This window comes from Temnothorax nylanderi, unplaced genomic scaffold (assembly GCF_030848795.1).
Source record: "Temnothorax nylanderi isolate EJ_2023f unplaced genomic scaffold, tnyl_v1.0 TNYL_tig0567_pilon, whole genome shotgun sequence".
In the NCBI taxonomy this organism is placed as follows: Eukaryota; Metazoa; Arthropoda; class Insecta; order Hymenoptera; family Formicidae; genus Temnothorax; species Temnothorax nylanderi.
In genome coordinates, this window is record NW_027249629.1 from 1 (window position 1) to 22,924 (window position 22,924).

General features: G+C 33.7%; 1 protein-coding gene across 2 annotated transcripts; it reads right to left on the minus strand.

Moving 5' to 3' along the window:
• Positions 1-6,105: 6,105 nt before the first annotated feature.
• On the minus strand, positions 6,106-17,908 carry LOC139783981 (UDP-glycosyltransferase UGT5-like). Of its 2 annotated transcripts, XM_071723153.1 has the most exons (7): positions 16,961-17,908; positions 16,507-16,743; positions 15,842-15,971; positions 15,558-15,736; positions 8,213-8,435; positions 6,922-7,141; positions 6,106-6,601 (listed from the first exon to the last, which is right to left on the minus strand). In XM_071723153.1, the coding sequence occupies exons 1-7, from the start codon at positions 17,186-17,188 to the stop codon at positions 6,307-6,309; spliced, it is 1,512 nt and encodes a 503-aa protein (XP_071579254.1). In that variant the 5' UTR covers positions 17,189-17,908; the 3' UTR covers positions 6,106-6,306. The 2 variants fall into 2 exon arrangements, with proteins under 2 accessions (XP_071579254.1, XP_071579253.1); XM_071723152.1 differs by having other exon boundaries at positions 15,558-15,971; positions 16,961-17,906.
• Between the last annotated feature and the right edge of the window lie 5,016 nt (positions 17,909-22,924).

A 22,924-nucleotide genomic window follows, 5' to 3' on the forward strand; every position in this document is an offset into this window, starting at 1 on the left:
GCGTTATTACCCTTTTGTGTATTATTAGATGTCCAACGCTTTTTATTTCCTTTAGGATTTAACGATTTTGAATTACAATTGTTCGCTAAGTGTCCTACCTTATTACATCTAAAACATTTTCTTTTTTCGTCTTTACTGTGTTCTTTTATTTGATGATGCGCTTCCTTTGGTTGTTCCTCAGACTGTCCTCCTTCCTTCATGGCTCGACGTTCATACTCGTTCAAAAGTATCTCTTTAATTTCGGTTGATTTGAATTTTTCATCATCCAGATTTGCCAGTGCCATTACTATTCCGTCATACGCGTCCGGGAGACCTGATAACATAGCGTAAGCTAAATCAATGTCTTTAAATTCATATCCTACCTCCTTAAGACTGTCGCTGCACGTTTTCAGCCTTGCCAAGTATGAATTCATCGTTTCGCTGGGTTCTAATTTTATGGACATCTGCTTCTTTAATTGTAGTATTCTTGCCCGCGATTTCGGTTCGAAGATCCTCTGTAATGCTTCCCACGCATCAGACGCCTTGTCGCAGTCCAAAATATGTATTTGGTGTTCTGGTTCGACGCCGAGAGCAATTGTCGCTAGAGCTTTACTTTCTCTATTTCTAAAGCGTTCTCCTTCTTCCGGTGTGGGATTGGCCGGCAATATGGCTTCGCCGGTTACATGCTGCCATAACTCTCTTTGTACTAATGTCATCTTCATGTTAAATTTCCATGACCGATAATTCGCACCGTTTAGTTTATCGATGCGATCCACAAATTGGGATAACGAGGCCATTTCTTCTGTACACTGAAAAAAAAAATTGCTAGATTCAAGAAAAATTAATTTGAATTAAGAAAACCATTGTTTTGACTTTTGCAAGAAAATTATTTTCATAATTTGAAACATTTGTATTTTTAGAAAGAAAAAAAAACATTTATTAATGTAGAAAAATTATTTCTTTAAAGTAAGTAAATGTTATTTATTAAACAAAAAGTATATACTTCAATTGAATAACTAATATTTTAAACTATAAAATGTTATCGATAGGGCAGTAGAAACTGAACGGAACACGGTTATTTTAATAAACGTAAGCGATGCTCTTTATTCGTAAGCGACGACAGATACACGGTACTGCGCGGGAGGCGACCATTAATCGAACTAACGAGCGAACTAGATGAGCCATAGACTAAATCGGCTTGAGTATAAATGTCATCTCGATCTCGACCGCGTGTCGCCGTACATAGAAATAGCATTAAGATGTTAACATAAAACGCATTACAAAATAAAAGAAATTTTGTTTTTTAAATAAATATGCAAATTTTTAAAATAAGTAAATCTTTTTTTTTTAATGAATCAAAAGGTTTGATTTTTGCAGTAGTAATAAGAAAATATATTTTTAAACCAAAAAACTGCTATTTTGAACCAAAAATCATTTTTTGTTTTAAGTAAATTGTTGGTTGAATTAAATAAGCAATACATTTTATAAACCTTCAATAACAAAATATATTTTCAAATAAAAAAACTCATTTTTCAAAAAAAGAAAATATATTTTCAAAATAAAAAAATTCATTTTTAAATGAAAACCATAATTACTAAATTTGAAAAACGATATCATTTTTTAAGTAAATTATTTTTTTCTGTATAATAAGAAAGTTAATTTATAAATCTACAGTAACAAAATATATTTTTAAATAAAGAAACTCATTTTTCAAAGTAACAAAATATATTTTCAAAATAAAAAAATACATTTTTAAATAGAAACCATGTTTATTAAATTTGAAAAACAATATCATCGACACAGAGTACTAGTACGGGGACAACACTGATTGTCATATCATATTCGCGGCGTGTTGCTTTCGTGCCGCGGTCGTTACCTCCGGCGCCGCTCGAGCGAGAATTTCTCCAAGTCCAATTCGGTCTTTCGACACCGACTCGTGGCAGTGCTGTGTTCGTATAAGTTACACGACGGTGGCGATCGACTACGAGCGCGAGCGAACGGGAAACGATGCTCTCCGCATCGACTTCGTCGTACGTGTCCCTTTCGTGTACGTATTCCACAAACGTTTTACACATTCGTACAGACCAAGCGAAACGCGTTTGCACGTCCGTACGTATCGCTCGTGTCGCTCGGCTCGCCGAGCGCACCGCACCTCTTATAGTACCCAACCAGCCGGCCGAGCGATCGGCGACGCACGGTCTTACGCACGGTCGCTTACGAGCGCCGGAGGCGAAATATCGAGACCATCGGGGCTTGACTGCTGAGAGCGACGACGACGCGAATTCGATTACCGTACGGGATATCCGGCAGCCGGTCTCGGGGGTCGACGATACGCCACGTTGACGCAAAGCGAGACGAATGACACCATAATTCGGGGTACTTGTAACCGAGAGGCACAAACGCGGTTATTACCTCCGGCGTGGGCTCTAGCGAAAAATCCTCTCGCGGCGTGTTGCTTCCGCGCCGCGGTCGTTACCTCCGGCGCCGCTCGAGCAAAAAGCTTTCTAAGTCCCCTCGCGACGTGTTGCTTTTGTGCCGCGGTCGTTACCTCCGGCGCCGCTCGAGCAAAAAGCTTTCTAAGTCCCCTCGCGACGTGTTGCTTTTGTGCCGCGGTTGTTACCTCCGGCACCGCTTAAGCAAAAAGCTTTCTAAGTCCCCTCGCGGCGTGTTGCTTTCGCGCGGTTGTTACCTCCGGCGCCGCTCGAGCGAAAATTTTCTAAGTCAACCCAATACATGCCCAGTACTGAGCCGACTCTCGGCCGTAGATTACTAAATCATAATATTTTTATTTCTTTCATTGAAGAAAATATATTTTTATATTTTTTATTATTACAGATTTTTATAATTATTTGTCTACATTAAAAACATATTTATTTTATATGCAAGTAATTAATTTACTTACTCAAAAAAATAATTTAATATATTCAGATAAGTCATTATTTTATTTGAAATAACTTATTCTTTCCATTAAGCTTTCATTTATTTATTTTAATATAATTGCATGTTTAGTAAAGCAAAGTATCTAATTTTTTTAAATTAAGAAATTTAGTTCGTAAATTTAATAAAATATTTATTTAACTTGTTTTATTAATATTAAAAAAGGCAATGCTTTTTATGTTAAAAAATAAATTGCTGTTTTTGAGAAAATAATATTTAAATAAAAAATTTGTATACTTAAAAACAAAAAAATAAAATGTTAAACAAATATTTCTAATATTTAAATAAATATTTGCAAGTATAAAATAAATTCTTTATAAAGTTACAAAATATTTCTTTAAATCAAGGAAATAATACTAAAATAAATATATTTACTTAATATAAACAAATTTTTTTTCAGTGTAGGAATATGGATAAGTAGGAAATACTATACAGATGTAAAATTCCGGGTAGGTAGAAACACGGAGGGACTATTAATTCGCAATATAGAGTAATCATATAATAAATTCAATCTCGAGTATATTGTAACTATGTAATATTATATAATATTACTTAATTATATTACTAATTATATAATAAATTTTTAATTTATTACATAATATGTAATTATATCTGCTCAGATCCAATCAGACATGAGTAGATCTGATCCGATCCGGTGTCTATCCACTGCAGAAAATTGTTGTTTTCAAATGTTATTTTTTAAATGTGCCACTTTATTATAAAAGTGGACTCCACGATACAAAAGTTGTGCCGTTCCACGATTTACATAACTTGGCGCAACTTAGCACGACACTGCCGTGTCTGATACCGTTCTTATATCACTGTTCATCAAATTTTAAATACGAGAATCAGATTCTGTCGGATGCCATCTATCGGATACTTTGAGATGCAACATTATGATCTGATCATATATAATCTTATATGACTATTAAGTTTATATGTGATTATATTATTTTATCAGTTTAAATTATAAGGTATGTTTGCAAAATAATTTAAAAAATTTATGTTTTATATATAGGGAAGACCGGGGCTAAACAGTCCGTTTTTTTTCGGTGCCGATTTTTAACAACAAAATAAATAATTGTAGTTAAATGTGGTATACCACTGTAAAGAGTGAACCTTTAGCTACAAAATTTATATAGGAAATTTTTGTCTACGTCGCTTTGTTTAACCGGTATAGAGCAAAAACGACAACGGTGGAAAAATTGAAATTTCAAAAATGCCGGGGTATAACAGTCTGCACTTCATTTTCAATACATATACGTACATCTAATCCTAAAAAATAATAGGATACATGCAATAATTGTTTTTTAAAAGAAAAATATAAAAATTTATTTAAAATTTTTATGCGAAACATTATTAAAAAATAGTTACAAGAGTTCCTCTTTCCGCAGAAGTCACTCGCCCGACTTGTTTCACTCCTCGACGTCCGATGACTCTATTCGGTGTCTGAACGGTTGTAATTCCCGTCTCATCCATATTCCATATGCAGTGAGCCCGAAAATGCCTTGGAAATGCACCCGGACTGCTTACTGACCGATTAGCCCCAAACACAAGTTTCAGGTTTGATCGCCCACGAAATATTAGACATCAACAATAATGAAAAAACTACACTGGATTCGTGTTCAGCATGCATTACTCTTTATAATCACGTACCTCGAGATTTGGAGAGCAAATATTATTGCAGATATTACAAAATTTCCACGCGCAGAAAATGTAACTTTCACCTTCCGAAAACACGTTTGCCTTCGTAAAAATCATAACACGGCAGGTAACCTGCCGAAACTCCGTTGGTCACATGGGTACTATAAGCAGCGTTTACAATGTTAATAGCGAGTTCGCACAATATACAGGTTCCGAGATATTTGATTAGACGTATTTACCCCGTAGACGTTTTAGCCCCGGTCTCCCCTACATATACACATTAATCTTATATTTACCTATTATTAATTAATTTTGCATGGTACTTTTATAATGGAATATTTATAATAAATTCTAAATATGGTGTCGAAATTAACAATTATTATCAAATTGGCAGAGACTATATTTATTATATATGTTAATGTTTCAAAATTGAGAAAACTGTTTTTAATATAAAAATTAATTGATTTTTTGACCAAAAATCATTTAAGCTTTCCCTTTACAGAGTTAATATTATATTTGATATAATGTCCAACATTGGGTGTAAAAATTAATAATGGACGATTTGAGAACGAAATTTTTATAAGTTCTATACTGACGAGATCTGCTCAGATCCGGCAAGATCGGAAGAGATCTGATTGGATCAGCAACACAACTTTGTAAGCCAAGATTGGTCTTATCTGGTGAGATCAAGATATGTCTGACTAGGTCTGCTCAGATCCGGCAAGATCGGAAGAGATCTGATTGAATCAGCAACGCAACTTTGTAAGCCAAGATTGGTCATATCTGGTGAGATCAAGATATGTCTGACTAAGTCTGCTCAGATCCAGCAAGATCTGAGGCGTAATGTCTGCTCGTACTTCAGGAGATCTGAAGCAATCAGATAATGTCCGATTAGATCGGAAGAGATCCGATTGGATCTGCGATTCAATATCGAACGGCAGCAATGGTCAGATCTGGTGAGATCGGATTATAATTCAGCATATCTGGCTGCATGTGATCAGATATGGCCATGCAGATCTGGCGAGATAAAATTGTATCCAATCAGATCTGACTTTACTTGATTTTCAGATCTCGTTGTATCTCATTTTATCAAATCAGACATGGTCAGATCTCCTCCATTTTTTCCCGGGTACATTAAAACAATGTAATATTATATAATATTAATTAGAATGAAATTATTGAAATAAAGAATTGTAAGAAAAATTGTTATTAATATATAATATTAAATCGTATATTTATATAAAATATTAAATCGTATTATTATGTCCACACATCACACACATTTTAATTTTTTTTGAATATTTTTAGGTGCAGTAGCGCCAAATTTTTTTACATTATAAATATTTCTTTATTTTGATTAAATTTTTCTAAAATATATATATATAACTGTTTTTTTCTAAGCTTTATTTATACTTGGTGTCATTTCCTAATATACTTTTTGTAAGTAGGCAAGCGCGTGTAGAGGAGCCTTTTTGTACGTTTTTTTTTTAAAGGTAACTTATATATTTTATTTATTGCCAAAGAGGAGCTTTTATACAACAAAAAGATTTTATTAAATGTTTTTATTCACCACAATCGTGGTGTACTTACCACATCTTGATTTATTTTACAATTCAGTGTAACATATTTTATTATCAATTACAATATCAATTAATATAACATTTTCTATATTTACGGTAATTTCACTTCTTTACATTAACATTATATGCAGCAACTGCACGCAAAGCCTGTTAATGTTTCTACGACTTACGCTTGTTTGTTCTTGCGTAATTTAGCTGCGGTGTATATATAATTATAATAGAAATTAATAAATAGCTTTATTACAAAGAATATACTTAACAATATTATAAAGAAATTAAAGAACAAAAATGCGTAGACATCTATCAGATTTTGTTCTACCCAGCTTTGAGATCTCAGCGGCGTTACTAAAGTTCCATTTGGATGACGGGCGGTGTATTCAATGCTCCAAATAGCTAAATCTAATGGCGGTATTGGCCGATCCCGGAATTCATTAGATAATCGTTTCATATTTCTTGTATAACTGTAAAAATGGTTTACTATTAATGATGTAATACAAAAATTATATTGTAATTAAAGGAAAATACGTTTTTTTAATACATTAATTCCAAATACAAGATGACAAGATAAAAAAAACAGAAAAGCCCAATTTTATAATCTATTATTTTATAAGCAATTATTTTATAAGCAATTAGGAATTTGTAAATCGATTAAACTATAATTACTATATTACTATAATTACTATATTAAACATTAGAGTTTAGACATTATTTGAAATATAACTATATATTGTTAATTTTCTGCTTGAATAATAATAATTAAAATATGATCAAAATATAATACCTTTTATTGTAAAGTACTTCTTCAATTGCATGTAATAAAGACTGCGCGGACAAAGTTTTAATGTCCAAGTATACGCCAACGCCTTTAGTTACTAATATTTCTGTATTTGATTTTTGATCCATAAAGAAAGGCATTACAATCATCGGTATACCTTTCCAAATGGCTTCCTGCGTACTGAGAAGACCACCATGTGTCCAGACTGCTCTTACATTTTTATGAGCTAAAGATAAAATATATTAAAATATATATTATAGTGAATTTCAAATCTCAACGATTATGAGAGAAATCTCACATTGATACAAACATTTCATTAGATGTATGTATGTACATGTCTCGATTAATCTAATGCAATAGGCTTTCCAATTAATAGTTTTGTTGCCTGTAAATCATTTTTAAACCAAAACCGAGTTTCTCATTATAAAGAGATTATAAAATATAATTGTAATAATTGAAAACTGAAATTGTCTTAGGTGCAAGCAAACTATAATGAAAGCAAACAAAATCGTTCAAACATTACTGCGAGATAACTATAGATGAAATTAATGCAACAAAAATTGATTTTCTTATACCGTATTTAAAATGGAGTTTTGCTGTAATTAGTCAATAACCATTCTATCCACAAAATATTTATATACATATATGCAATGTTTTTGTGTTTGTCTATCGCGACTTTTACTAAAACACTGGTAATTGAAATAACAATTCGAATAGGTATTACGTAAAAAGTAAGTAATTCTTACAATTATAAATCTCATTTCTCTCAATGCAGTTTTTAAAAGAATGGTATATGCATTAATATCTAACACTCAAATTTTATAAATATCCTTATCTATCTATCTATCTTATATCTATACATAATCGAATGTACCGACTGACTCATCAACGCCCAGCCCAAACCTTTAAACCTAGAAACATGAAATTCGGGGAGTATATTCCTTCCATGACGTAAACACCCACTAAGAAGGGATTTTTAGAAATTCGACCCCCTAACGGAGTGAAAAGGGGTAAAAAGTGTTTTCACGGATTCCTCAATATCTCTTAGGCCCGTTAAGATATCAACTTGGTTTTTGCTATACGAGGTTACTCATACAAGTGCTTAAAAACATAATTAAAGAATTTGCCCTAATCAACTCCTAAAGGGACAAATCTAAATTCGAAGATGAATTATAGAATCCTTCGCATACCGTAGCGAAGCACGGGTGTATCAAGCTAGTTGTTAATAAATTGATAATAAAAAATATATATCGGGTCCTATGTTTTTCCTAAATTCATAGAAACTGGGGAAACGTACATAAAACTTCGCTTTGCGGCATCCATTTCACAACCATTACATTGTCCGGTATCTCAAATGGCACTTCAATATCTAGCTTCCACAGCACTCGTTGTTTCAGTTTCGACAGAACCAGTAGAACGGTTTCAATCTTGTCTATGCCGATATTTTTCCATTTTACATTTGTTCCCAACGATATTACGATGGCTCCGTTCTTTGCTCCGTCAAGAAATATGCGCACATCCTGCAAAATAATGGTGAACTAAACATTTTGATAATACTTAAAAAAACATAATCGTAAGTAACCAAAACATTTTCAAGCGGATTATATCTAACCAGAAAACATTCTTTTTATAAGTTATTGTTGTAAATAGAATATTATTGTAAAAAATATTTCTAAATATCTAAATTTAATATAAATCTACCGCGCAATATTTATACATAGTGTCCCATTTTAATCTTTCCACGTAATTATCTCCTGAACTACTTGTTGCTCGAAAAAAATATCTATACTAATATATAAAATTCTTACGGGTGGTGTATGTTTGAACGTTTTTAACTTAAAAACTATTGGACCGAATTTTTACCAAAAGTATATAAAATAGGGGTAGAATTTTCCGGGAAGTGCTATAGAGTGTATAGTTTTTCGTGACCGATCTTTTTGGGAACCGGTATCTGAAATTTTTCCAATTTTTCGGGAAATAATTGATTGAATTTTAAAGAATTGTATATAAAACAGGGGTAGAATTTGCCGGGGAGTGCCATAAAGTGTATAATTTTTCGTTACCGATCTTTTTGGAAACCGGTATCAGAAATTTTTCCAATTTTTCGGGAAATAATTGACCGAATCTTAAAGAATTGTATATAAAACAGGGGTAGAATTTCCCGGGAAGTGCTATAAACTGTATAGTTTTTCGTTACCGATCTTTTTTGGAACCGGTATCCGAAATTTTTCCAATTTTTCGGGAAATAATTGACCGAATCTTAAAGACTTATATATGAAACAGGGGTAGAATTTTCCGGGGAGTGCTATAAAGTATATAATTTTTCGTTACCGATTTTTTGGAAGCCGGAATAATTTAATTTTACATTAATCTATCGATTTATTGATTTAGTTAAAACCGGTTCGCTTTTGTTAAAACAGGTTCAAAAATTTTAATTTTTTAATTTTACATTAATCTACCGATTTATCGATTTAGTTAAAACCGGTTCAAAAATTTTATTAATTGTTCGAGAATGGGTTTAATTGCCAAATTAATTTCTGGAGAGTGCTATAAAGTGTATAATTTTTCATTACCGATTTTTTGGAAGCCAAAATAAGGATATTGAAACACAAATGAAGTCGTTTGAAGAAAAACGACGCCCGGGCGAAGCCCGGGTAACCAGCTAGTATTAAATAAAACTTATACTGTTTCGAGTGAAACATCTTATTATTGAAAAGTCTTGTCTAAGTGGAGATGCTTCCAAGATTTCAAGGTAACTTTTGTTTTTTTAATGGGACTCACTATTTTTTATTTTATCTTCATTTTCTATTAATCAATTTTGTCTAAAACATTTTGCTTCCTCAGAGAAAGCTTTGTTTTCGTAAATTTCGTATATGAACCTTTGATTCCGTATAAAGTTGGGTCTAATCAACCAAATTTAAAAGAATTATATATGAAATAGGGATATAAAAAACCAAAGAAAAGATTGTTTTTTGAGTTTTTGATGCTAATTTGTTCAGAGTGTTCTAAAACGTCGAAAAATTGCGTTAAAAATGTCCGTGTGTGTGTGTGTGTGTGTGTGTGTGTGTGTGTGCGTGCGTGCGTGCGTGCGTGCGTGCGTGTGCGTGCGCGTGCGCGAGCGCGTGCGCGTGTGCGTGTGTGCGTGTGTGCGTGTGTACGTGTGTGCGTGTGTGCGTGTGTGCGTGTGTGCGTGTGTGCGTGTGTGCGTGTGTGCGTGTGTGCGTGTGTGTGTGCGTGCGTGTGCGTGTGCGTGTGCGTGTGCGTGTGCGTGTGCGTGTGCGTGTGCGTGTGCGTGTGCGTGCGCGTGTGCGTGTGCGTGTGCGTGTGCGTGTGTGTGTGCGTGTGCGTGTGCGTGCGTGCGTGCGTGCGTGCGTGTGTGTGTGTGTGTGTGTGTGTGGTGTGTGTGTGTGTGTGTGTGTGTGTGTGTGTGTGTGTGTGTGTGTGTGTGTACGGATTTGATGTCCGTGGTTGCTCTAACTTCCGCAAATTTTGAGATATCGGGCTCAATTTTTTTTTTTTAATGTAGAGTATCATTAAAGGAAGGTTGGTATTGAATTTGACGATGATCGGTAAAGGGGTTTATTTTGCTTCCTCATAGAGGAAGCTTTGTTTTCGTGAAAAAAAATTTTTTTTAGATATCTTTGGCAACGTGTTTAGAATGTTCTAAAACGTCGAAAAATTACTTTTGTACAAAATGTCCGTGTGTATGTATGTATGTATGCGTGTATGTGTGTGTGTATGTTGTTGTCCGTATGTGCTTTAACTTCCGTAATTTTTTAGATATTCCCATGTGCGAATTTCATAAAGGCTCAGTGCTGGCTTGGTACTGGTGCCAGAGTTACCAGTACTGGCTGACGATTCTGGGCCAGTACAAGCTAAGATCGGGGTCATTACTGGGGCAATGTCGGAATGATAACACGGGTCCCAGTCTTGGCGCCAACTTTGGCCCGACACAGAGTACTAGTACGGGGACAACACTGATTGCCAGTATTGGGCCAACTCTTGGCGCCAACTTTGGCCCGACACAGAGTACTAGTACGGGGATAACACTGATTGCCATATCATACTCGCGGCGTGTTGCTTTCGTGCCGCGGTCGTTACTTCCGGCGCCGCTCGAGCAAAAAGCTTTCTAAATCCCCTCGCGGCGTGTTGCTTTCGCGCGGTTGTTACCTCCGGCGCCGCTCGAGCGAGAATTTCTCCAAGTCCAATTCGGTCTTTCGATACTCGTGGCAATGCTGTGTTCGTATAAGTTACATGACGGTGGCGATCGACTACGAGCGCGAGCAAACGGGAAACGATGCTCCCCGCATCGACTTCGTCGTATGTGCCCCTTTCGTGTACGTATTCCATGGAATACGTTTGTGCACAAACGTTTTACACATTTGTACGGACCAAGCGAAACGCGTTTGCACGTCCGTACGTATCGCTCGTGTCGCTCGGCTCGCCGAGCGCACCGCACCTCTTATAGTACCCAACCGGCCGGCCGAGCGATCGGCGACGCACGGTCTTACGCACGGTCGCTTACGGGCGCTGGAGGCGAAATATCGAGACCATCGGGACTTGACCGCTGAGAGCGACGACGACGGCATGAACGCGGTCGTTACCTCCGGAGTAGACTCTAGCGAAAAATCCCCTCGCGGCGTGTTGCTTTCGCGCGGTTGTTACCTCCGGCGCCGCCCGAGCGAAAATTTTCTAAGTCGACCCAATACATGCCCAGTACTGAGCCGACTCTCGGCCGTAGATCAATATCATTTCTGGCCTTATACACGGTCAGTACTGAGACGAGACTCGGCTCAGAACAGAATATGGTTGCATGGGGGTACTGACACAATACTGATCTAGCGGTTTATTCGTACTGGGGCAGCACCACCCATCAAGTCTTGGCAGCCAATATTGTGCGACTTCTGGGCCATGCGGACAACTCTGGCAGAAGTCCGACATTCGCACATGGGTTGGGATGTATTTTTTTTTAATCGATAGAGTATCATGTAAGGAAGGTTGGGATTGAATTTGGCGATGATCGGTAAAGGGGTTCTTTTTTAAAAAATTTTTGAATTTTTTTAGAAATGTCCGTGGTTGCTCTAACTTCTGCAAATTTGGAGATATCGATCTATTTCTAATTTTATTATATTTTTCAGTCTTTTCTACCCCTATTTCATATATAACTTTTTAAGATTTGGTTGATTAGACCCAGCTTTATACGCGTCGTGATTTTTTATATACTTTTGGTAAAAATTCGGTCGAATAGTTTAAGAGTGTATAAAGAACAGACATACATAGGGGAAGTGTGTATAAAACGGCCCCCTTAAGGAATAAATTGATTTTACTTCTAAAGGAAACCATATTTGGATTCAAAATACCGTCAGAAGTTTTCATTGACATCTTTGTTAATTGAAAAAGTTGAATATAAGCATCCCCTAAATTTTCAAAATTAGTAGCAAACAAAAAACTGCAGACATGCATTTTGGCCGTTTTACCCACACCCTATGGGTAAAACGGCCCCGGTATATAATTTTATTTCTATTTTATATGTCTTTGTGATATACTTATTTTATATATTGTGATCTAAACTACAAAAAGGTAGGCTTACTTTAAAATAAATTTAGACGTAATTTGATAGGTAAATATTTACTTTTTACTTGCAAAAATCACAGATAACATTTTCTGTTTCTGTGTTGGCGCACTCCTCATGCAACCATTTTCTACAGAAGATGCACTGAACCCATTTCTCTCCACTTACTGAATTTATGAAATTTTCTCCACAAAAAAGACATTCGACGTCGTTCTCTTTATCTTTACTACAGCTTGGCTTACCAACTTTTTGGATGGCCGTTTTACCCAAAATTGCAACTGTATCAACAAAGTCTAAACAAAATGTTTACTTAATCTTAAATAAAAAATTTCTGAAAATATTCGGCTTACAGGATCACTACAGATATTTAAAAAAATATAAGCGACTAGGAACATCGCATGAGAAAGAGAAGAACACTTAATAAAGCTTGGTCTTACCTTAGATCAGACGTAACGAAAGTAGGAAAATTGCGCAAAATTGCGTTTTGCGTCCGTACGAAGTTTGTTATTGATGCCAAAATGCACGAGGCACGTCTGTGACATGTGAGCAACCTAACCTACTGAGTCGCCAGACGGCAGCACTGCGTATTTCTGAGAAACTAGAGAGAGGCCGTTTTACTCGGCGGGGCCGTTTTATACACATTTCCCCTACATACATACACAGACATTCTATTTTATATATATAGATATAGAGATTTACATATTTAAAAAGTCTTCCTCTAACAAAAAACTAAAATAAATCGATGTTGACTTTGAGAGTTCAGGCTACATGGTCCATATATAGACTTCGCATATGGACCTTTAATCGCATATAAAGTTCGATCGAATCAACCAAATCTTAAAGAATTATATATGAAACAAGGGTAGAAAAGACTGAAAAATATAATAGAATTATAAATAGCCCGATATCTCAAAATTGGTGGAAGTTAGAGCAACCACGAAAACAATGTATAAATTTTTATCAAAATGAGAGTAAATAAAAGAATTGTACTACCTTAATTGAGTGAAAAATACAACGCGATACAAAATTAGAAAAAATAATTTAAAAGTGTGCAAATTAGAAAGTTGCACATTACTTCCGTGGAAAAATTAACTAACCGATTGAACGAAATAGAAATAAAAAATATCCGCAATTAGTAGAGATCATTTTAGCAAAAACATTAATTAAAATAATTCTTCGCCAGTGATCAAATAATAAAACAAGAAATTTCGTCGGCCTAACTGGCAGTAAAGTTAAATAGTTTAAATTTTCATTGCGAAAAAATATTACCCCAGCCAGGGTTTGAACCTGGAACCTCCCGTATACCGTGCGGGTGTCATGCCAATTCGACCACTGGGGCTGTGGTAATATTTTATCGCAATAACAATTATAAAATCGACCATGATATATAACGTCTTTCCGATATGAACATAGAAAAACTGTGAGCCAACTTGCTTTGTCGGATTCACACAGTACTTTTTCGGATCAAACATCGAGACATTAATTTCGACCATGGGTTTTTGGTCAGTTGATGTAATTTCTAGAAACCTTCCATTCCGTTGGGACACCATTACTAGGCCAGGTGTATCAAATTCATTAAAATAATTCTTAAAGTACTGTGTGAATCCGACAAAGCAAGTTGGCTCATAGTTTTTCTATGTTCATATCGGAAAGACGTTATATATCATGGTCGATTTTATAATTGTTATTGCGATAAAATATTACCACAGCCCCAGTGGTCGAATTGGCACGACACCCTCTATGAGGAAGCCAAAACAAATAAATAAATACTAATAATTATGCATCGAATAAAATAAAAGCTTCCTCATAGAGGAGCTTTGTGAGCGAAGGTTTCTACTTACACACTTAAAAACTATAAGTAAGCAATGTGCAGATTTCTACTTGCACACTTAAAAACTATGAAACAATGTGCAAATTTATAATTTGCATACTTAAATATTGTAAGGAAGTAATGTGCAAGTTTCTACTTGCCCACTTTTTTCATTTTAAATTTAACCTTTTTATGAATTGAAAAAGGGTCAGCTTAGTAGCACAAGTGGGGTTTTACAATTGACGCAATGTCAAATCGATGTTGACTTTGGGAGTTCAGGCTACATAGTCCATATATGGACTTCGCATGTGGACCTTTGATCGCGTAAAGCTGGGTCTAATCAACCAAATCTTAAAGAATTGTATATGAAATAGGGGTAGAAAAGACTGAAGAATATAATAGAATTAGAAATAACCTGATATCTCAAAATTTGCGGAAGTTAGAGCAGCCACGGACATTTCTCAAAAAATTCAAAATTTTATAAACAATGAACCCCTTTACCGATCATCGCCAAATTCAATACCAACCTTCCTTTAATGATACTCTACATTTAAAAAAAATTGAGCCCGAGCAACCACGGACATCAAATCCGTACACACACACACACACACACACACACACACACACACACACACACACACACACACACACACACACACACACACACACACACACACGGACATTTTTTAACGCAATTTTTCGACGTTTTAGAACACTCTGAACATATTAGCATCAAAAACTCAAAAAACAATTTTTTCTTTGGTTTTTTCTACCCCTATTTCATATATAATTCTTTTAAATTTGGTTGATTAGATCCAACTTTATACGGAATCAAAGGTTCATATACGAAATTTACGAAAACAAAGCTTCCTCTATGAGGAAGCAAAATTCAGACAATTTCACCGAAAGCCAATTTCCATAAGGTATGTGCGAGGTCTTTTAGAAATATACAACAAATTATCGATTTAAAAGAAAACAAAATTAATTAAAGATTTTTTCTGATCTAATTATTTATTCCAAAGTTTACTAATCAGAACAGTATTTGTTACAATATCTTGAATGAAAAAATCTGTGCAACACAAAAAAAAATTAGTCCTAATTTGAGAATTTTTGAATAGAGATATAATAATTAATAGATAATAATTCGACAGAGTTTAGTTAAAATTATATTTCAGTATACACAATTTTTTTACTAATATCTTTATTGCAATTTTTGTTAATATGTAGTGTTACTCAAGTAAGAAGTATAATTTTTCTTACCTCAGGATACGTCACGACTACCTCGTCGGCAATTGGTTGCACGGTCTGGGCATTCAGTCCTGCGATCTCCAGAGTGTTCGGCGGCAGTGGGATCGCAGGCTCGAACGCAGGGTGACTATTAATTAATACTATATTAATTCTGTCTTTTTCTATTTCACGTAATGGCCTGATTGCATGGCCTACATATTCCTCGGTAAGTCGTTGAACAGCAGGCAAGAAATAGTAATATCTTATGAGATCATCCACAATGTAATATAGAACATTCCATGTTTTTAGCCACAAACCTTCGAGTTTTGCAATGGATCCAGGGTAAGGTCGAACAGTCGGGTAATTTGGACCGCCGACGTAATCCTTGAGCCAAGGTGCAGGACCAAACGGAATATATCCTACTACGGATGGCTTACCTTTAGCAACCTAAAAAACATTACCTACAGGTAATGGAAAAGCTAAAACTAAGTAGCTATTATTTTGTATAAATAATCAAAATAAAATATAATTAAGTACTATTTTGCAGAAAAACCTGTAATTTTTATTAGCATATAATGCACAGTAATATATTATTAAATAAATATAAACTATCGCTTTACGCGGAGGTATTGTGATTAACTCTGTTTAATTCATTCCGTTCTGTACTGTCTCATGTTATGTACACAGTTAAACAATTTCAGTAACTTCCCGCGCGATTGTTCTCTATATATCTACATAGAGAGAGCTACAAAATTTTTCACGTATTTTTTCGCCTTTAAGATGTTCAATGAAACATCGCATTTTAACGTTTAGAACTAATTATAAGAAGCGATCGTAAAGATTATCGCTGATATAATTGATGACTTGGCACTTTCAATTTGTTATGCAAACACACTTGATTTATAAGACTTCGCTACGGCACTTGCATTTTAAAAATAGACTAAGCAATTACAATTCATTAATACTATATAGATTGTTCTACCTCCCATAATCCGTAGAAACATTGAGTTGAAGTAATGTCCTGCACTATAACGTCAAACTCGATAGTTTTAGTCATTTCCAAAAGTTCTTTCGCTGCTTCAGTTTTTATCGATGTGTCACATGCGAACATGCTAAATTGGTATATAGAATACATCGTATAAAAAACGCTGTACTGTTCCCATTCAACTAAGTTATAATCATCGGATTCTTCAACACTTTGCATCAAACCATCGAAGACCTGAAAATAATAAGAGTACCTTTCGTTATACAAGAGAGGACATGTGAAAATGTGATAAATTATAGGATCTCCGAAAGCACATTGATCTTACATAAGATAGAAAACAATATTTTAAAATAGAAAAGTTATATTTTCAGAAATCTCATTTGTTTTATAATTTGCAAATAATCGATTTATGTTTCTCACAATGTCTTCGAATCTTGTAACATCTACTTACGGCGTAAGTCAAATTCTGCGCGAGTTTTCCCTTGACCTTAGTCTCACGTATGCTCACTGCGTGTACATGATGGCCTTTACGAAGCAGTCCTTTAACCAAATGCTCTGTCCAGATGTGGTGGCTAGGCGACGGAAGATTCTCTATCAATAAAATCGACAATGGTTTCGACGCTGTCACGAGATCACCTATTAAAATACAACAAACAAGGAAAATGACACGGCTTAACATTGTTGCGCAAAACTTCTCGCGTGGTCTCTCAATCAAATGCTAAGACCGAATGTATCAGTATGCCTAGTGTAGCATTCCTCCTCTCCTCATTTCAAGATAATGATATTTATAATCATTATATCACTTTATGTAACAGGCTGATAATATTGGCATTTTCTCGAAAACACAGCTGTGCAATTCTAAAAATAAAAGGAGGAAAGATTGCATAAATAAATAATTATAATTAATAATACATATGTGGATATGTATGTATGTAATACCCAGTATTTATTCACACTCTATTACTATCGTTGTTAAAATTGTATGAAGACATTTCCACAATCATTCATCAGTGTTGATCGTTACATAATACATGACTGATAATTCCACTATACCCAGACAACAAAACGCCTGTCATATTTACGAAATATGCGTAAACTCGAGAGTTTGCGCAAATAGCATATAAAGCGGCGTTCACAAATGCTCAGCAATATTAAATTTGTTCAAGCAAAGGTTTATTTAATATTCATTACATTTTTGCAGCAACAATTTACGTCCGGAGACTCTATTAGTATAGATATAGTTTACATATTATTGATGGAAATAATTTATATATTGTTGCTGCAAACAGTTTGCAGCAATAATTTACACATCTTTTGGTGCAAAAGCACCATAAATATGAATCCTATAGACAGAGATTCAATGTTTGTGGGAACAATACATAAATTATTTACAGCAATAATTTGCATGATTTTGCATACTCATAATAAATTTGTAAAAAAAGAGACAATTAACCAATATTTTATAGATAATGCCATTAAAGCAATTTAATTTATAAAAAAATTACTCATACGATTACTAAATACTACTCTTCAATAACCATGTTACAATTTTAATATTTATAGAACTTGTAATTTTATTTATTTTATTTGTCTTTGATTAATATTTGCTAATAAATATTTTAATTACGCTAAATATCGCATGTAAATAATAAAATTTGATATTAAAGTAAATAATAATAACTTGTTATTAATATTTATTTTGTTTTTCAATCATTTTCGACGAATCAAACATATGTATATTCTCATATAAGATTATATCCAACTCTTTCACAGTAGTTATTTTGATGAAATAACTGTTATGATAAATATTCGTCCTTGACACGAGCATGCTAGAATTGCATGCTCACATATCAAGGACACAAGACACAGTAGTCGTAATCAGTGTTTGAAATATAATCAATTTCATTTTTTTAAATTAAATAATTGATTTTTAGATAAATATAATTTAATTAACTTAATTAATAAATATTTTATTAATTACTTTTAAGTAAATATGATGAAAAACCATTTTATTACGTATTGATATGAATAAATTTAATCGAGTCTCTTCAATCGACAATTGATTTAAGTGAAGTTAATCGAAAACCGTTTAATTGCAATTGATATGAGCAAATTAAAGCGAAGATCATTTGATTAACGATTAATTTAAACAAAATTAATCGAAGATTGTTTGATTGATGATTGATTTAAGCGGAGTTAATCGACAGCCGTTTAATTGACGATTGATATGAGCAAATTTAATCGAAGATTATTTGGTTAATTAATTTGAACAAATTTAAAGACTGATTGATTTATGATTGATATGAGCAAATTTAATCGGAAAGATTTTAATTATCAACTAATTTGTGTGATTTTAAGAATATTTATCTTCACTGTTGGAAAATTTTTGTAGTTTTGTTAAAAAAGGTCCTTGTTAAAATTTTTGTGTAAAATAATCAACACATACATGTGTAGATTTAACATATGCCTGCTATGTCAATTGAACTTTAACAAATTTAAAATGTAAAATTATTAAAATAGTTTAAAAAATATGTTAACGTAACACAATTTGAATGTATTTAATGTGTTATGTATTAAATGTGTTAAAATTTACAGAAAAAGAATGTTGATTTTACTCTATAACAGAAGTGGGAATAAAAATTTACAGAAAAAGAGTGTTGATTTTATCTTACAATCTTAACTTCAACATAAAAGTTATGTTAATTGTACACATAATTAACCTCAAATTTCATCAGAATTACATTTCCTTTCTGTTAAAATATTTTAACATAGTATCGATGTTACCATTTAACACATCCATATTATGTTAAATTAACACAAAAATTTGAGTAGACATGTGATTTATGTTATATTTAACACAAATTTTCCAACAGTGTTCATTAGTTCTGTCAACACTCTTACATGTAATGTAATAGCCATTTTAAAAACTCATAAGCTATAGTAAACTTTAAACTATCATGATAGGTACTGTAGAAATTTGCAAAATTTACAATGACAGATTCAACATTTCCATATGAAAATATCATATGTGAGAAGCATTATAAAATATTTCTCAATTTTCTGTAATTTTTCTTAAAATTATACATAATATGAAATTATATATTTCTATATGTATATATAATTTTTAAGTTGCATTTTTGAAATTATTATACAATATGATGAATTATAATTTAATCTCTCTTTATACGTACTTTTCAAATATAATTAAATCGTATCTCCTAAATTTTAAAACAAAGACGTTAATTATTATTTAATGATGAAATGGCGGCAATTTAATTGCTCTAATAAATGGAAAAAGGCTTAATATCATTGAATGGTAACGATTTCTTTGTTATAATAACAAAAAGATATGACATTATACTTTATATAATTCTTCTCACATCTGATATTTTCATATAAAAATATTAAATCCGCTTTGTAAATTTTGCAAATTTTTACAGTATCATATAAGGTAGACCGAGGAGAATCGGATCAATATAAGTTTTAAGACAGTTTTCGTTAGTGTTTTGTTTCAAACAAACTGTTTTATCGCGCTAATTAGTAATTAGTAATTGTTCCAATATAGCTCAAAACAATCTAATCAATCTATAAATTATATATATTTCATATTAAATAACATATAAATAACAATTTGTAAATTGTTATAGTTGTTTATAGTTATATGTCTTATGTTACATTACATAAAATCAACACATTTTTTGTAACACGCTGGATACTACAAAATGCATGATATATCATAAAAACACATGACACATGTGTTTTTGAAAAAGGTAAAAAAAAAGCGCCAAGTATTCGCGTCCTATTGTGCGTAGCTATTGCGTGAAACAGTGTTGTTTTAATTTATTTTTGCTATAAAAGTAATGATATCGGACATCATGCCAAGTGAGCATGAATTTATACGTATTATAAAATTTAATCCTTTCTCACATAAATAATTGAATTCCTCTACTCAATAGAATAATAAAATATTTAATGCAAAATAACTTGTTAAGGAGGTTCTACAGATAATGGATGTATCTAAAAATTGGAAAAAAACTTTATGGACGTATAAAGTGAGATGCGAGAAAAGTGCTCAAAAAATTTTAGCATCGGTTATCGTGTAAAAATTTGCAAAAATGAATTTTGAAATCACAGTTTTAACATGAGCTCTTATGGCAAAAGGGTTCCCGGAGACAGGAAACGAGATATTAATTATATGAAGGCGGCCTACCAGAGATTCAAAAAACGGAGCTCTTATAGATCTTAATCTAAGCTTTTCAGAAATATCGAGAAAAACAAGGGTTATCGTGTAAAATTTTGTGATATTGGCTATTGAAACAGGCCATATCACAGTTCACGTAGCGTGCTTCGAATAACAAGGGAGATTTAACAACGTCGCAGCGACTGCACCTCACATAACCTTTTATCTGTCAATGATTTTTGGGCATTTTCCATTCGAAGAACAACTTTCTTTTTAGCGAATTTTCCTCTTTTGACACCACGTAAGACTCTATCCTTATTTCTCCATGAATTGGTCGGGCTTGGAGGAGTCATTGTAAATTTATAAAAGTAAACGCAGTCACTGACTAGAAAAGGACCACGCCTATATGAGCAGAACAGCGAGACTCAAGTTCGTGACGTTATCACATTTTCTCGCATGTATAAGAAGCCGGAGTCAAAGGAGCACTTACACGATATTTTTAATTATTCCTCGCTTCGACTAATACGGGTATGATATAAGCTCTAACATCATCAAAATTCATGAAAATATTTTATGAATACTTAGAATTGATGAATTTGAAGATTTTCTCTTCATCTCTCGACTGACTAGAGAGTACCTGTAGAACCTCCTTAATGAGCATGAAAAATTGTGTTTATCATGATATTTAGTTCTTTTATTATTATGGTTATTAAAATAACAAAATATTTCGTCCAAAAAACTTGGCGTTGCAAATGTTTCATGTGTCATGTATGAAGTTTGTAAATGAGGATCGAATTTAATTTATAATGTGAATAGATATATGTGCAAAGTAGAATTATTTGCAGAAATACTTATTTAACAACGCCAAGTTTTGCTTCCTCATAGAGAAAGCTTTGTTTTCGTGAACCTCATGTTACTCGTGTATGGACCTTTGATCGCGTATAAAGCTAGGTCTAATCAACCAAATCTTAAAGAATTATATATGAAATAGGGGTAGAAAAGACCGAAGAAAAAATTGTTTTTTTAATTTTCGATGCCAATGTGTTCTAAATGTTCTAAAACGTCAGAAAATCGTCTTAAAAAAATGTCCGTATGTGTGTATGTATGTAGTGTGTATGTATGTACACATTTATCCATAACTCAAGAACCAATCAACCGAATCTTAATAAACTATATATGAAATAGGGGTAGAAGAGACTAAAGAATATAATAGAATTAGAAAAATTGCTAATAATAAAGGGGTTACCAATTTCTATTTAAAAAAATCTACTTGATTGCTCTAATTTCCGCAAATGAGATATCAAGAATTAAGGTAAAAGTACCAATGCCGGGACACTTAAGAGTAAATAAATGTACCAATGCCTGGACACGTACCTATGTCTGGATACCTTTAAAAAAATATAAATTTAGGGAAATAAACGTTTGGATACTATAACTAAAGTTTCAAACTACAAAAAAAAATTTTTTATCTTCAATTTTAATTCGCGTTATCCCAGGTGGAAATCTGCCTCGATTTTCCGAGATTAAATACAGGGCCTGTGTAGAAAAATCCAGTTTGGAATATCCGTCTAGGTCCAGAATACACCCTAGAAATTTACCTTGACTTTACCGAGACAAAGAATAGTCGGGAAAATCTACATGGGTCCTAGATTGCCACTGACAGGTTTTTCCCAAATTAGATATGAAACTATGGGGCCTGGATTGGATAATCTAGCTTTAAATACCCTAATAGGTCCAGAATATAATCCTGAAATTTACCTAGTTTTTCCCAAGATAAAATTTATGTACTATAATATCAAGAGACACGGTAGTGTTTCGCGCCAAGTACGCGCGGAGCGAGACGCACCGTGACTCATTTACGCGAACGCACGAGTTGCGAGTACCCGAGATTTTGAGATCTCAATAACGAGTAAACGGATCAAGTTCTAAGTAGGCTAGAAATAAGTAGGCTTGGTGTGATCGATAGCTTGGGGTCGATTTATATAATAAGTGTTTTTATTTTTCCGCTACGTGCCCTACGAGCGGAGACGATGCAAAGTCTGAAATGGTAAATTTTACAATTAAGAATTAAACGTCGTCGTCGTCATCGCCGTACGTACGGTTGCTTTTGCCTCGATAGATGGCATTTAAGAACATCTCGAGCGTCCCCCCGGGTCCCCTCCATGACAGTGTTGCTACACTGAAAAGAGACAGCATAAACGCGTACGTGCGCGCTCGTACGTCGCTTAGTGCGTT

Bases quoted from the DNA above. Each gene is read 5' to 3' on its own strand.
- LOC139783981 (XM_071723152.1), bottom strand. From the start codon at position 17,188: ATGTTAAGCCGTGTCATTTTCCTTGTTTGTTGTATTTTAATAGGTGAT. The intron at 8,436-15,557 runs GTAAGAAAAATT...ATTATTTTGCAG, and splicing joins TAGTCGTGACGTATCCTGAG to GATGTGCGCATATTTCTTGA. The intron at 6,602-6,921 runs GTATTATATTTT...CCATTTTTACAG, and splicing joins GAAGTACTTTACAATAAAAG to TTATACAAGAAATATGAAAC.